This window comes from Gymnogyps californianus, chromosome 24, assembly GCF_018139145.2.
Source record: "Gymnogyps californianus isolate 813 chromosome 24, ASM1813914v2, whole genome shotgun sequence".
NCBI lineage: Eukaryota > Metazoa > Chordata > Aves > Accipitriformes > Cathartidae > Gymnogyps > Gymnogyps californianus.
Window position 1 is genome coordinate 5,885,788 of NC_059494.1, and position 14,316 is coordinate 5,900,103.

Consider the following 14,316-nt stretch of genomic DNA (forward strand, 5'->3'; position numbering starts at 1 on the left):
CACCCCATTCTGACAGGGTGAAGCAGACGTACCATCAACAGTCACTGCGCTGGTTTTGTGAGAAAGGACTTTATTGAGTTACAGACTGTACAACTCAATCCTTCTTTGCAGCAGCTTTCCTCATGGCTGCCAGGACGTTACTGAGTTCTTCCCGCTTTCGCTTGGCCCGAATGTGAGTGCCAACCTGCAGGGGAGAGAGCACTGCAGTCAGCATTCATCCCAGCAGAGAACAGAGAAAACTTCCTGGCTGCTTCAGGCATTCACTGAAGACTCAAAAGAGCAGGCAGGATGGTAAAGTCCTGGTAAACATGGACTCGAACCCCGTTCACCTCGATGGGCCAGCCAGGAGCTCCTTGCCATCACATCTCAGTAGTAGTTCCACTCAGTTATTTGGGGCGAGGTAGAAGCTGCTTTCAGCTCTCACGGCTGCCCTCAGTGAACCCCGTTTCAAGTCCCCTGGTTAATCGTACCCAACCTCCACCAGTACGGCTCTCCTCTTCCCCACACCAGATTTGCAAATAATGCAAAAATAGCAAGGCAAGTCTGGATTCCTGCAGCTCGGGGCCTTTTCGGCAAAGTACCTTTACATCCATCTCCCGCTCTCCCACCCAACCCAAGGAGCATTCCCTCCACTCCCTCAGATTAGACCAGTAACTTCCCAAACAACTGAAAAAATAAGAGAATTAATTAAAAAGCAAAGTATCCCTAGGGAAGGGCAGAAAACAGAAAGTTAACTCCAGCAGCGTTTTTGCCATCCTCGTTACGATGTCACATGCACCTACCCGTTTCTTTATGAACTTCAGAGCACGTTTATCTTTGGAAACTTTCAGCAATTCCATAGCACGTCTCTCATAGGGCGCAAAGCCACAGACCTCCCTGATCATGTCTCGCACAAACTTGGTGTGTTTGGTCAGGCGCTATAGGAAGGGAGGGGAAAAAAAAAAAAACGTATGGGTCACAATGAATGTAAGTGCTAATTTACCCAGCCTGGACTGCAAAGGGTTGTGGCAAACTCCGGGCTAAGGCCCCCAAACCAGCTTATGCTATTAGCTCATCCCAAGGAAGTACGATCCCCTGGTAGGTGCTACGCGGCATGGTGATCTTGACAAGACGTGCTAGTCTGTTTTCATTTTAGCCACAGTATTGCGTATTATTTTGCACATTTGCAGGCACCAACATTTTTTTTTTAAAAAGCAGGACCATTAGATATCCAGGGTTTGCACTGCTACGCATCTCGAACACCGCACCTAAACACAGCATTTAATCAAAGTGGGATAAAAGATGCAAACTGCATTAATCTCTCGTGTTAACACACACATTCATTGAACCTGGATAACTCCCAATATTTGCCATTATTGGGCACTTTTGTGGGGGACGCCTGTTGTTGTTACCAAGAGAAGCACACCAGGAGGGACTTCAGAAGTCCCCCAGCCTATTTTCTATTTCACTGTGTGCTGGTTTTGACTGGGACAGAGTTAATTTTCTTCATAGTAGCTGGTATGGGGCTGTGCTTTGGATTTGTGCTGGAAACATTGTTGATAATACAGAGATGTTTTTGCTATTGCTGAGCAGCGCTTGCACAGCATCAAGGGCTTTTCTGCCTCTCACCCCACCCCACCAGCGAGCAGGCTGGGGGTGCACAGCCAGGACAGCTGACCCCAACTGCCCAAAGGGATATTCCATACCGTATGACGTCATGCTCAGCGTATAAAGCTGGGGAAAGAAAAAGGAAGGGGGAACATTGGGAGTGATGGCATTTGTCTGCCCAAGTCACTGTTACGTGTGATGGAGCCCTGCTCTCCTGGAGCTGGCTGAACACCTGCCTGCCGATGGGAAGCGGTGAATGAATTCCTTGTTTTGCTTTGCTTGTGTGCGTGGCTTTTACTTTACTTATTGAACTGTCTTTATCTCAACCCATGCATTTTCTCGCTTTTACTCTTCCAACTGTCTCCCCCATCACAACGGGGGGGCGTGAGCGAGCGGCTGTGTGGTGCTTAGTTGCCGGCTGGGGTTAAACCACGACACACTGCTAATTCAGTTTAATCTATGGTTGAAATGCATCTATCTTAATCTTCCATTACAAACTGTTCCACTGCTATTTCTCCCCTAACCAGCTACTGCACTCCACGCCCACCTTCACAGATTTAATACTTCCCATGATTCAAGCCCCTGCTCCATGTGTAACATCACCAGCTTTCTCAACCCTGAAAACGCTGCGCTTCCCTGCAGGTTTTCTGTTGGTCCCAGTCACTGCAGTTCAGGGCCGAACAGCGCTCCGCACCCCTGAGACCACGAATGGAGAAGACCCGCAAAGCACATACATCTGCGATCCACCAGAGAGATACGTTCAACTCCTACACCAACTGCTGCTGCAGGCAGTCACCCACCTTGCATTGAGGCAACCTACGCCTCCAGTTAAGCCCTAGCGTTAGACTGCAACTTGCAGCCTACCAGTGCCCACCACCCTTCCCAGCTCCACACTGTCAAGTCCGCCACAGCCAGGCCATCACAAGGCGGTGCGTGGGTTCAGAGCCTTCCCGTCTCTTCTCGGCAGCCAGAGAAGGAACCGAGCTGCAGCACTGCACCTCTCCCTGACCGCCGTCCCGAGTTACTGCGAACTGCGGCTCATCCCTTCCAGCCGCCCTGCCTCCCACCCCCGGGGATCGCCGGGCCTCCTCCGCCGGCGCCGCGGTGCTTGCTTCCACGCCGGACACACGACCGCAAAACACAGTGTGCGCTCCAGGCGCAAGAGGCCCCTGTCCGGAACCTCCGCCAGCCGGCAGGCTCCGGAGGGGCAGCAGGCCTGCGCCGGCGCCAGCCCCGGCCGAGCCCCGCGGCTGCTGGCAGAGCCTCTCCCGGGGCCCGGCCCGGCCCTCAGTCGCCTCATACTCACCCCGCGGCGGCGGCACTGCCTGGGCTTGGACACGTTCTTCGTCACTTTGTAGCCCTTGTTGAGGCCAACGGCCATGGGGTAGCGGATCGCCATGCCTGCGGGGAGAGAGCGGTCAGCCCCGCCGCGGATGCCCGCGGATCCCCGGCCCCGGCCCCGGCCCTCACCTGCCGCTCCGCTGATGGCGCCGCGCCGGAAGGAGGGAGCGCGCGCGGAGCGCTGGGATAGCGCCTCTTCCGGCCCGCTCACGCGGGACCGAGGGCGCTCTATCTCGCGCCGCGACCATAGACGCGAGCGGGGAGGGCGGCCCCTGGGGGCGGGCGGTGCCCTCGCCGCCGCCGCCGGCGCAGGGACCGGAGGCCGCGACCCCGCGACGGGGACCTTGTGCGGCGCCGCCGGCCTGTGGGGATCCCGGCGACACGGGGGGGGTCAGCCGGCAGCCCCGGGCAGGGCCCGCGGGGCCTCTGGGTCAGCATCAGGTGGGACAGATCAGGCCAAAGCCGGGACTGGCGGGGGCGGGGGGGCCTCGTCGCGCCCGCCCCCAGCAGCCGGCCCGGCCGGGGCCCGCGGAGCCTGCCGTCCTCGGGAAGGAGCGTTGTTCTTCACCAGCGGTGATTTGTGAAGGCGAGAAGGCAAAACAAGTGCAGGAGGAATTAGATTTTTGCAGGTCCACGAACACGTGAATACAGACGTGAGACCTACCCTGCGGCTGGCCTTGATGGCCGGGCACCAAAACCGGTAAGGGGAATCGCCACCGACACCGGCGGCGGGTCGGACCACACTCTGTGGCTAAGCCAGGCTCTCACAGATTTTTCTCCCACGGATGAAAACTTTTGTATTGCTTGGCCATGATTTGGCCGTGTTTGGTAGACAAATCAAAAGAAACAGATGAAATGATTTTGTTGAAATGAAAGAGATTGGATTTTCTTGCCAGGACAAATCCTTACCTCTGAAAAAGAACTGAGGTGAACAAGTTGCTCAACCCCATGAACTGTTTTCTGCTTTCAAAGGCAATTCCATTTAATTTCTTAGAATTTGAAGTGCTGAATTCAAAATATAAATTTAATTGAAAAACTGAAAATCTTGAATTTTTAAACAACTTACAGAATTTTATATCTTGCTGTTAGACACACTATAAACTAGTCTTTGCAGGACTTGTTCCTGCTGTACCAGGGCAGTTGTCCCAACTAACACACAAAGTCTCACTGGACTCTGTCACCCAGCTCATGGCACAAATTCAAGCAGTGAGGAGTATTCGTCCCTTAGATCGTGATACAGGTCTAGCTCTAATGCTTTTCTCCACAGGAGGGCAGAATATGGACAGACATTTGCAGGGTGAAGGTCACCGTCCTATACAGACAAAAGGAACCCCCAATCTGCTTCATTCTAACATTTCTGAAAGTCAAGCAAAAAAAATTAGGAATGCCAAATTTGTTATCTGCACCTCTAAAATCAAACCAAATTTGATATCATCTTTACTAATGAGAACTATCATACGGGGCAGCTAAAGGTCCACCCACCCACAAGCTCTGGTTTTCTTGGAGGAGAAGCTGCCGCACACCCCAGGCTGGAGAAGGAGGTATCACCTCTCCTGCCGCTGCCGTTGTGCCTGGAGCTATCTTAAGGTGGCTGCTTACATCAGCTCCGGGTGTGCAGAAGAAGGGAATCCTACCTGCTTTGTCTCTGTGACCACCATCAGGCACGGTGGCCCTGAAATAAACACTTGCCCGGAGGAGGAGGCTGCTGCTTTCTGCTGCCTGGTCTGCGAGCACAAACCACCCAGCAGAGCGTGCTGCAGACGTGAGGGTCTTCCCCGACTCACCCTGGCTATTGCTATGTTCGACTCATGACACCTTCTTCTTTTCCACTCAATGTGCAAACACAGAGATGTACAGTTCCCAAACTCTCCTTGGGTTTCTCCTCATTTTACCTTCCTATTCTTCACTGAATGCTCCCCAAAACACTGGCTTTCCCCCAAGAAAAGGTTCTTTCAGACCCTTTGCCTCCCTTCATTGCCTTCACAAGTCCCTACTAGAAAATCCAGTTTTTCAGTTTCCAGAAGCTTTTGCCCCATTCCAACAGCGGTAAATGCCTCCTCCCACATTCCCAGCATTTGCAAATGGTTTGCATCTCAGCTGAATTTCCCCCTTTCTTTGAATTCTGCATTAAGTCCCCACACTCTTTGCCTTATTACTTTCCCAGAGCCGTTAAGAGCAAAGACCCCATCAGGTGAGCATGGGAGGGAGAGAAAAGGGAGATAAGGTAAAGGAAACCATGGGATTGGGGCTGAATCAGAAGCCCCAGGTTGGGACTGACTGGCTCTCAACGAGGAGACGTGGGGGTCCTGGTGGACAATAGGCTGAACGTCTGCAGTGTGTCCTGGCTGTGGTGAACATACTGGGCTGTATTAACAGAAGAGCACCTGGTAGGTTAGAGGAAGTGATTGCTCCCTTTACTCAGCACTCAATAGCTCACATCTGGGGTACTGTGTCTAGGTTCAGGCCTCGCAGTGCAAGAAGAACATTGATAAACTGGAATGAGTTCAGAGGAGGGCCATGAAGATGTTTGAGGCTGGGAGCCTATGTCCTGTGAGGAGTGGTGGAAGGAATGAGGCTTTTTCAGCCTGGAGGAGAAGCAGAAGTGAGCTGAGGTAGATGTGAAGCAGCCACCTGAATTTCTGATTAACCAATGGAGAAGAACGAGTATAAGAACGATCCATCCCAATGTGCCAGAAGTCAAGCAAGTACAGCAGGAGGCCAGACTGGCTGAATGGGGAATTCTGGGTTGAGTTTAAATGCAAAAATGAAGAGCGTGGAAGATAGAAGCAGCATCGAGCTACCCAAGAGACATACACAAGCATTGCATGGACATGCAGGGACAGAACTGGAAAAGCCAGAGTTCAGCTGGACTTGGCTGAAGACCAAGGGAAGAAGGAAAAGTTCAGCATGTGAACACCTTGCCCTTCTCCCATCTGCTCCAGGTTCATAAAGAGAGAGCCATTCTCTGCCACAAGACAGATGAGGTTTATCTTAGTGTCCCTCCTCTTTTCCAAGTATAGAGTCAGCACAATCCATGGTCCACCTCGCAGAGGCGCAGGATGCACAGCTGAATGATGATGCCTTGGACCCCTCATCTTCTGAACGTGAAGCTCATCCTGCTCACTGCAGAGGTATGGGCCTTCAAGGCAGGCAGCCAAGTCAGGTTCAAACTCATCTCCACCTGCCTATTTCACTGCATCCCTCTTTCAGCCAGCCCCCTGCATGCTGTCATGGCCAAAAAGCCACACACACTTTCTTGAGATCCACCACCTGCAGCCATGGAAAGGCAGAGGTCCCTTCCCTCCTGCTGGAGGAGCCAGAATTCCCAGAGGGTCACAGTGGAGCCTATACCCACCAACAAGCTGTTGTGTAACATCAGATTAAAGATGCTCCCACAGGATGCGCTCCCATAGCTGGCACAATGGTGGAGGCCCTTTACCCAGTAATTCCAAGCATGAACTTAATCATCTCCCCAGAAGTGAGGACAGTCAGGAAGCTGTAGCCTGCTGCTGTCCAGCAGCGCTCCACCTTCCTGTCTTACCCCTCCTTGGCCAAGGCCTTGCAAGATGCAGGTGTTTGCATTTGCCAAGATCCAGCCATGTTTTTCTGCCAGATGTCTTCTAGCAAGCAGCATGGGTCACCCTGTGAGCCAGCAGACCCAGGGAGGCTGGTAGGGCTGGGCATTGGGAAGGCAAGCAGGAGACAGGCTCAGCCTCATGCCTAAATCCAGGCTACTTTAAATTCAGAGGCTACTGTCTTATGTTAATTAACAAAAATATGCATAGCAACCAGTGTGAAAGCACTTCAGCACCATTCCCACAGGTAGCCAGAGGCCTCCTCTTTGAGCTGAAACTTTGTTGCTCTCAGTGCACTGGTTTCTTCTGGAAGTGCCCCTTCCCCAGCGCGTCCTGGCTGTCCCGCTGGAGGCTTCTGGACCTCGAACACCTGAAAGCCCCACTCACTTCTGCAAGGCTCAGGTCTGTTTGGTTCTGCACTGAGGTCTGCTCTGTGCTTCATTAGCTCAACTTCACATGTCCACGCAGGGTGTTTCTCCAAGTGATGGAGCCTCACTGTCTTCCAGGAAATAATTACTCACAACAGCAACCAGCAAAAATCCCTGCACAGGGTTCGTCATACACAATATTTCTGCAATGAAGGCCCTCACAGTCAAGGATGGAAATACCCCCATGCACCAAGATAGAACAGGGCTCTGAAAAGAGGATGTGGGGACAGCAGAAGTGATAACATCTCTCTCTGCCAGCTAAGAAGTGGCTGTGGCTGTCAGACACAGAAACTTGTGATGATGAGCAAGGCCCCTCTCACAGGCACGCAGTGCTGTGCTGGCACTGCTTGGGCACTTGGTAGTAGTTGCCACCAATGCTCCACTGTGCTCTTTTGAGGGGGCAGGAGAGAGCTAGGGAAGGGGTCCATCCAGCCTTTGTTGGTGAGATGCCAGAGGTGGAGGAGTCCCTGGTGTGTAACAGGGCTGTCCAGGGAAGGATCAGAGCCAAACCAAGGTGGCCCTTCCTTGCTTAAGCTTCTTGGGAGGGAAGTAAAGGTTGCTGCAGAGTCCCCACTGCTACCTCTTCTAATAAAAACAGCCCTCTCCCACTAGAATGAGTCTGCTGCCTTCAGACACTTTGTCTCTCTCCTACGCGGTGTTTGCCAAGCAAGCCTCAGCACAGGGGAACATGCTGCATCAGTCCCAGCCCAGCCAGGCTAACCTCTGGCTGCCTTCTGCTGGACAGTTACCGTGTTGCTCACTGTCTCTCTCACAAAGTTTCAAAGCCCTGCTTTGAGGCAATCAGAGACTCTAACCACTTTCTTTGGTGGTGGTTTATTAGTTAGGTTTCAGCATATTTTTAAACAAAACACTGCTTTGCACATCATAGGGCTATTTTCACATTGGTCCTTGGTTCTTCCAGCTGAAGCAGTTTGAATCTGACTTTAAAGAAAACTCTGATCTTGGTAAGTAGGCTGCGGTCCAGATAACATCCCCCAGAAGTATTTGGTAACTTGCAAGACTTGCCACAGCAGAAACCAACAGCCTCTACCACCAAAACCAGGAGAGGAAACAGTAGGCTAAATCCCTCTCCTACATTATCCCATAAGCAAGGGCACCAGCTGCTGCACTCAAGCTGTGGTCTCCCCTCTGAAGCAGCACGTGTGCGTGGGCATACAGACATGCACCGAGAAGCCATGAAAACTGCACTCCTGAGAGAGGAAAGGCAGACGACCCTGCGGCAGTTCTGCTATCACTACGTGCAACACCAATGAACAGGGAAGGCTACGTGTATTTCTAACGTTATGTTTTGTGCAAAGGCTTCTTTTATAGCACAGGCGCACTGCTAAAACTGTCACCCATGCTGCCACAGACAGCATCTGTTCCCAAGTCCACCTGCTCCAGGAAAAACTGGAAAACAACCCCTGCCTGTTTCTTGGAGCTTCTGCTGTACAATGGTTTTCATCCATGTGGCCAGTCCAACTGCCTGCTCTGCCTGAGCAGAGGAACCATCTGCAGCTGCCAGTTCAGGCAGGCTGCTTCTGTCTGGTGAAGGAAAAGATTTAACCCTTCTGGGGCTGCGCTAGGGCTTACAACGCTTGGATTTTACAGTCTGGGCTAATCTATTTCACCTCTGTTGCCATGCAATCGAATGCCTAAATTTTATATCCACTTCTGCAATTACAGGTGCCTCAGCTTCGGTCTTCCTTGTAAGTTGCTCATCACTTCCAAGTGAAAAGGATATGTTTGGGTAAACAACCTTTATTTCTGTCATTGAGAAGCAAATTTCCTGCCGTCTTGTAGGGAACCACATAGAGGAGGACCTCAGTTTCCCCTGCAGCTGCTGTACTGGTGTATCACATGCTGCTTACCCCTGTGCCAGCGCACCTTTCAGTAGGACCACAGTGACTTACCTTCCTTTCCTACTTGCTGTTGTTGCTGGGGATGGAAAGGTTTCACCCTTGTCAGGTGGGACGGGCCATTTATAGCCCTACAGATTTCCCTCAGAATTAGCCACTTTGGACAAATGCAACCGCCATTTGTGTTACTGCTGCCTTTTGCAAGACGGCCAATGTTTTGCAATGGCCAAATGCCATATAGATATGAATGGCTTCCACGGGGATGAGCTCACGCCCCAGTCCCTTGGCGGGCCAGCTGAGTGTCACTGCAGGCACAAGGGACAAGGCTGGATGATGTGGTTGGGGCAGCGAGGGTGCATTGCCCCTTTGGGCAGTGCTGGGAGGCCAGATGAGCTCAGCCCAATTGTCATTCTGTGTCGCTGGGGTCTTGGGCTGCCCCAGCCATGAGGAGCCTCCCAGAGGGAGGCAGAAGCCCAGACTGGCATCTCAGTGGGGCCTGTGAGGACCTCAAGGTTCAGATGGAGGTTCAGAGCTGGCTCTCATTTCTAGGTCAGCACGTGCTTGGCCCTCCATGGCTCTCCTTTACCTGGGCATGCCACTCTGGACTGGGAGGAGCGCTGCTCCAGGCCCAGGGTGCAGCTCTCGGCTGTGCAGTAACAGGGCACAGGAGAAGGGGCTGCCAGCACAGGAGCCTGCAGGGAGGCCCTTGGGGTGCCAAGGACCCGGCTGTTGAAGAGGAGGTCGGAGGGGAAGATGGGGTGAGGTGCTCAGCCTGCAGCATGGACAAGAGACATGGGCAAGCAGTCACAGCCAGCGAACGGGACGATTGCTACGAACCGCTGTGCCCTGTGCAGATGGACGCGTGTAGGTGCTGCAGGGGAAGGAGGCATGTCCCAAGCTGCAGAGTGCCTGTGTGAAGGATCCTTCACCACTCTGGCACAGGCTTTCCCGCAGCCCCGAGGTGACCTGAGTAGGCCCTGGTGCTTCTGGTAAGAGAAGCTAACTGGCGCTATCTGTGGTTGGACACTGCCCACCCAAACCTGGTCCCACTAAGCAAGGGCACGTCTCTTACCCACCCCAAGACGACTTTGACCGGCATGCCCTGGTGGAGGCGAGAAGGGCTCCCCAGCATAGAGGCTCCCCTTCATTTCTCCAGTGACACCATTCCAGAGGAGCAGCTGCGTGTGAGCTGGCTCTCAGCTGTGCTGTCTGCTTGCATTGTATGCCACCAGACAGCTACGAAGCGTTTTTACATGACTGACCTCATGACACAGCATGTTTAGCAAAGGCTTAGAGCTACCACTCCTTGCTTGCATGGGTGGATTACCTGCCCACACTTTATCCTTGGAGGCTGGGGACATCTGCAGAGTCCAGGGCATACCTGTGACCTCCTGCAGGGCAGGGAGCAGCCACTGGTCACAGAGGTCCTCAGGCCAAAGGAAGCCAGAAAAGCAGCAAGAATGATGCAAGAGTTGAGGATGCTGGGGGGACTGCAAAGGGGAGGTCCTTCCCAAAGTGAGTTCTTTCGGAAGAAGACCCACCAACAAGCCAAGGATTGCAGGGACAACCCTATAAGACTGTTTCCTGAGAAGAAGGGAGTAACGGGAGTACCCACCTTCCAAGGAGGTGTTGGTCCTTCCTTGTACATATGCCAACAGGGGAGTCCTGTAGAAAGCAAATGTTGCTATTTCTTTTACATAAGAAGGCATTTTTGACAAGAATGAACAGGAAAATTGGTCATGAATTGTTTGGTGTGGCCAGGGTGCTGCCTGTTGTTGGCACCAAAGGAGAAATGTGTAGGGTGGGGAGGAGAAAACTATTTGAATGAAAAAGTAAACAGAATTCAAGAGATTTGTGTAAAGACAGAGCAAAGGCAAAGGGCTAAGCAGTCATAGTGCCCATGGGTGGCCCATCTAAGTGTAGATTCTTCACATAGGATTTTCTCCTTGTGGGAGTCCTGCTTTCTGGTCAAGCAGCCAAAGATGTCCTGAGGTTGGCTGAGCACCTCTGGGCGCCTGAGGTGCCCAGTCACTACACTGGAAGGACTCCCAGCTCCTTGCCAGATGTAGAGTGGAGATATTCTCCCCTCTGTCCTCAGGCTAGTCCTGCAGATCCAATCCCTGCCACTGGGAAACTGGGTGGGGTGGCCACTGAACCAGAACCACTGAGTGACGTATCATCAAAATGTATTTGCTTAGCAGGAGGGGTGTAGTGCGTGATATTGATTTCTGTTCTGCAACACCCAGACATGACAGGCTTGCACAGATCAGAGCTTCTGCCCCTCCAGACCAGTTCAGACCAGCACAATACAGGCGTGGGAAAGAGGATGCACACTTCCAGCCATCAGCTTGCTGACTCCTGCAAGTGGCGGTTCATCTACTCGATGTCAGCCATGCATGCGGTGTTCCCCCACATGGACGCATCACTGACTTAACTCTTTACTGCTTTTTAAATTAAATTGTCAGTATAAACTGCCAATGGCCTCATTAACCGTGGAACCCCACACCAATCTCTCTGCCTTCCTCCATACCTGAGGCCATTTAGCAGTTCGCAGTTTCCTAGCACTCGTCGGCCTCCCACTCCAAACGTGTTATAAAAATGCAAACCCAGCAACACTTGCATAATGGTTTATCAACTACTTATTATCCAGCAGATAGCAGATTAATCTCACTGGTTAAAGCTGAGCAGACAGAGTCCAGGTCTCAGACATCAGGCAGGTGTTTTCAGGTAGATCACTCTCCAAGACAACCACCAAAGGGGTGCCAGACCCCAAGTAGGCATTAAGAACACATCCACATGTGCCATGGGGGTTGCACACATCTGCATTGGGCTGTGTACACTGCAGCAGGGGGATTATCCCTCGGGCTAGCATCTCTGTTAATAGTATGAGTAAATCCCCAGAGACTGGTGAAGCCCTGAATCATTTATGGTGGCAGTATCGCAGACCTCTTCAGAGCACCTGTCCACACTACTGAGAGTGACAGAGGTGGACACCATGCTGGTAAACTGAGGCAATCTTTCTTGATGTACTGAGGGAGAGCTGGCCTGGTCTCTTTGGTGCACGGGAAGAACTGTCAGCTAGTGAATTCATGTCATTTATTAGTTCTCTGCAGGTTGGGAAGCTCAATACTTCAAACTCACCAGTTATTTCTCTGGATTCCATGGAGTTATAATCTTTTGCACTTGAGAGAGCTCAGAAATTCAGTCAGAGCAGGCCCAGCTTTGAAATTCCTGCACTTGGGCAGATTAGCCACCGAGCAACTACATCTCTCCAGCCCCCACTGTGTAATGGCCCCAGTCTTTCCAGTGGGCAAAACTGTGTGCCACTCTGTCCACACTGCACCACGCAGGGCCAAGCTGAAGCTGATTTTCCTTTTACATACAAGATTTCTGCAGACACTGCAAACCAAATTAAATCCTACAAAGCTATGATATTCTCATACCCAGAAATGGAGTTTAGCAGTGTTGAGGTAGCCTGCAAATATCTCCATCAACCTAAAGCTTTCCCTCATTTGCTGTAGCTCCTGCTCATTTACTCCATCCAAGCAAATCTCTTTCACGGCTGCCCAAAACATCTGATTCTTGTACCTACCCACCCACACCCACCCACAGTGCACTGGTGGTAGAGAAAGAAGTGATGCGATGCTGCTGGCCTTCAAAATTCACTACACAGCATGGGCTGCAGGAGAGCAGGGTAGGGCAGGGTCTCTCCTGGTTTGTACAGTCCGGTACCAAACTCAAGACGGTGAATGGCTTTCTGTTGGAGGTTCATGGTTAGTTGGAGTTGTCCCTCATGTTAGGGACATGCAGCTCCAACACAAGTGCTAACTGAGCCTGTGCTCTGGCACTTCACTGTTGTCACCAGCTGTGGGCTGGAAAAATGTTTTCCAACGAGACAGATGCATTGATAGGACCTGAAAGCCAGGTCCACCGAGCTACTCCATGAAGCTCAAGACATACAGACATTAACCAAATAATCTTCGTGGTCATCTTAATTTCGTCACAAGATCATTATAAAGCTTGATAAATTATCCTTTGTAAAATACTTTGAGATCTTGGGTGGGGCACACTTTGGAATTGCAGAAAGCATTCCTTTCATCTCCTTTATTAATCATGTAATATGCACAAGAGAGATTGATCGCATGCACATAGACCTCTTTATCTCCATAGACCTGTCTTCATCTCCATAGACCTGTCTTCTCCCCTCTCACATACATTTTACTCTGTAAACTTTACCTTTACAGAGGCTCTGTCTTAAGGAATCTCAGCATTCCCAGATGTACGCAGCATTTCTCACATTACAGTGCACGATGGGCTAATTATCTTTCAAAGGGGAGCCAAAGGTTTCTGCTTTCACCTTTCTTTGCTAAAAACTGAGCTCCTAACACACTGGGGGTTTGTTTGTTTAACAGAATAAAATTGAAATCTTAACCCATCTCCAGTGAGACCATGGCAGAGGCTGAGACAGCCTGGCCAGACATGAGGTACGTAACAGGTTACTGCAGCTGCTGGAGGAAAATATGTAAATAGCTCTATGGTGATGGGCACCGAGCCAGCTGCAGTTGTCTGCGGATTTGAAAATTCCGCGCCAAATGGTTGTTTTGAAAAAAACACTGCGTTTGTTTTCATTAGCTTGGAGATCAGTGCCAAGTTTTATATAATAACAGCGTGGGGATGTGAGCACTGCATGCTCCCCTCCCACAGCTCCACTGGAGTAGCAATGATCTAAGTGATTCTCAGAGCAGAGCTGGGGTTGCTTCTGGCTGATAAAGCAAGCTTTGTGAACTCAGAGGAACTGCATTTCAGAGCCAGTCCCCACCCTCTTCCACTACACTCTCCAAACTGCCAAATGGCTAAAAGATTGGGGGCTTGCTTGTGTTATGAGGGAGCCTGAACTCCATGGAGCGCTGAGAACCTGGGGCTACCCTGGCAGGCTGCATAGGAGTCTTATCTTTGGATCCCTGAAAGTATAACGAGAATGAAATTCAGCTCTGTATGTGAAAGTCAAAACTCATGATGTTAGAGATCATTAGCCCAATGTTTCATTAAAGGTGATATGAATAATCCCTTCCTTGATCTTAGATTAATTTTTCTATTTACCTATATAAATAGCAGCTAGTTACGCACACGAACACCCATGGCTCCATCTCCACAGACTCCAGGGCTGCCAGCAGCCTGACTAGAAGGAAACGGTGATATTGTTCCTACCTGGCCACCTCATCTGTTTTCAGTAGTGTTTTCACAGTATTTTATTGCCAAGAAATCTGTCTTCCTATTACTTTGGAAGAATTCCTGAGCTATGGGGAGCCAGTGAGGGGAAGATTCAGTAGCTAATGCTACACTGAAGGCTGTGGTGTATCACACACTACACCACTTCCTTTGTCTGATAAAAACTGTGAATGAGTTGTACTGTAGAAAGCCTCTCCATTGCTCTTGTGTCACAGATGTGGCTCTTTTTAGCATGTGATGATATAAGCAAATCACTGTGTGAAAAAGTGACAAAGTGGAATTGTGGAAAGTTGAGGA

General features: G+C 51.1%; 1 protein-coding gene across 1 annotated transcript; it reads right to left on the reverse strand.

The window, feature by feature from the left end:
- Positions 1-50: 50 nt before the first annotated feature.
- Positions 51-3,017, reverse strand: RPL36 (ribosomal protein L36). Its single transcript, XM_050910575.1, has 3 exons — positions 2,894-3,017; positions 783-917; positions 51-184 (listed from the first exon to the last, which is right to left on the reverse strand). The coding sequence occupies exons 1-3, from the start codon at positions 2,984-2,986 to the stop codon at positions 95-97; spliced, it is 318 nt and encodes a 105-aa protein (XP_050766532.1). The 5' UTR covers positions 2,987-3,017; the 3' UTR covers positions 51-94.
- Between the last annotated feature and the right edge of the window lie 11,299 nt (positions 3,018-14,316).

Excerpts from the sequence above, each read along its gene's own strand:
- RPL36 (XM_050910575.1), bottom strand. The coding sequence starts at position 2,986 with ATGGCGATCCGCTACCCCATGGCCGTTGGCCTCAACAAGGGCTACAAA. Across the intron at positions 918-2,893 it reads GGCAGTGCCGCCGCCGCGGG|CGCCTGACCAAACACACCAA; the intron begins GTGAGTATGAGG and ends CCCTTCCTATAG. Across the intron at positions 185-782 it reads TGAAGTTCATAAAGAAACGG|GTTGGCACTCACATTCGGGC; the intron begins GTAGGTGCATGT and ends TCTCCCCTGCAG.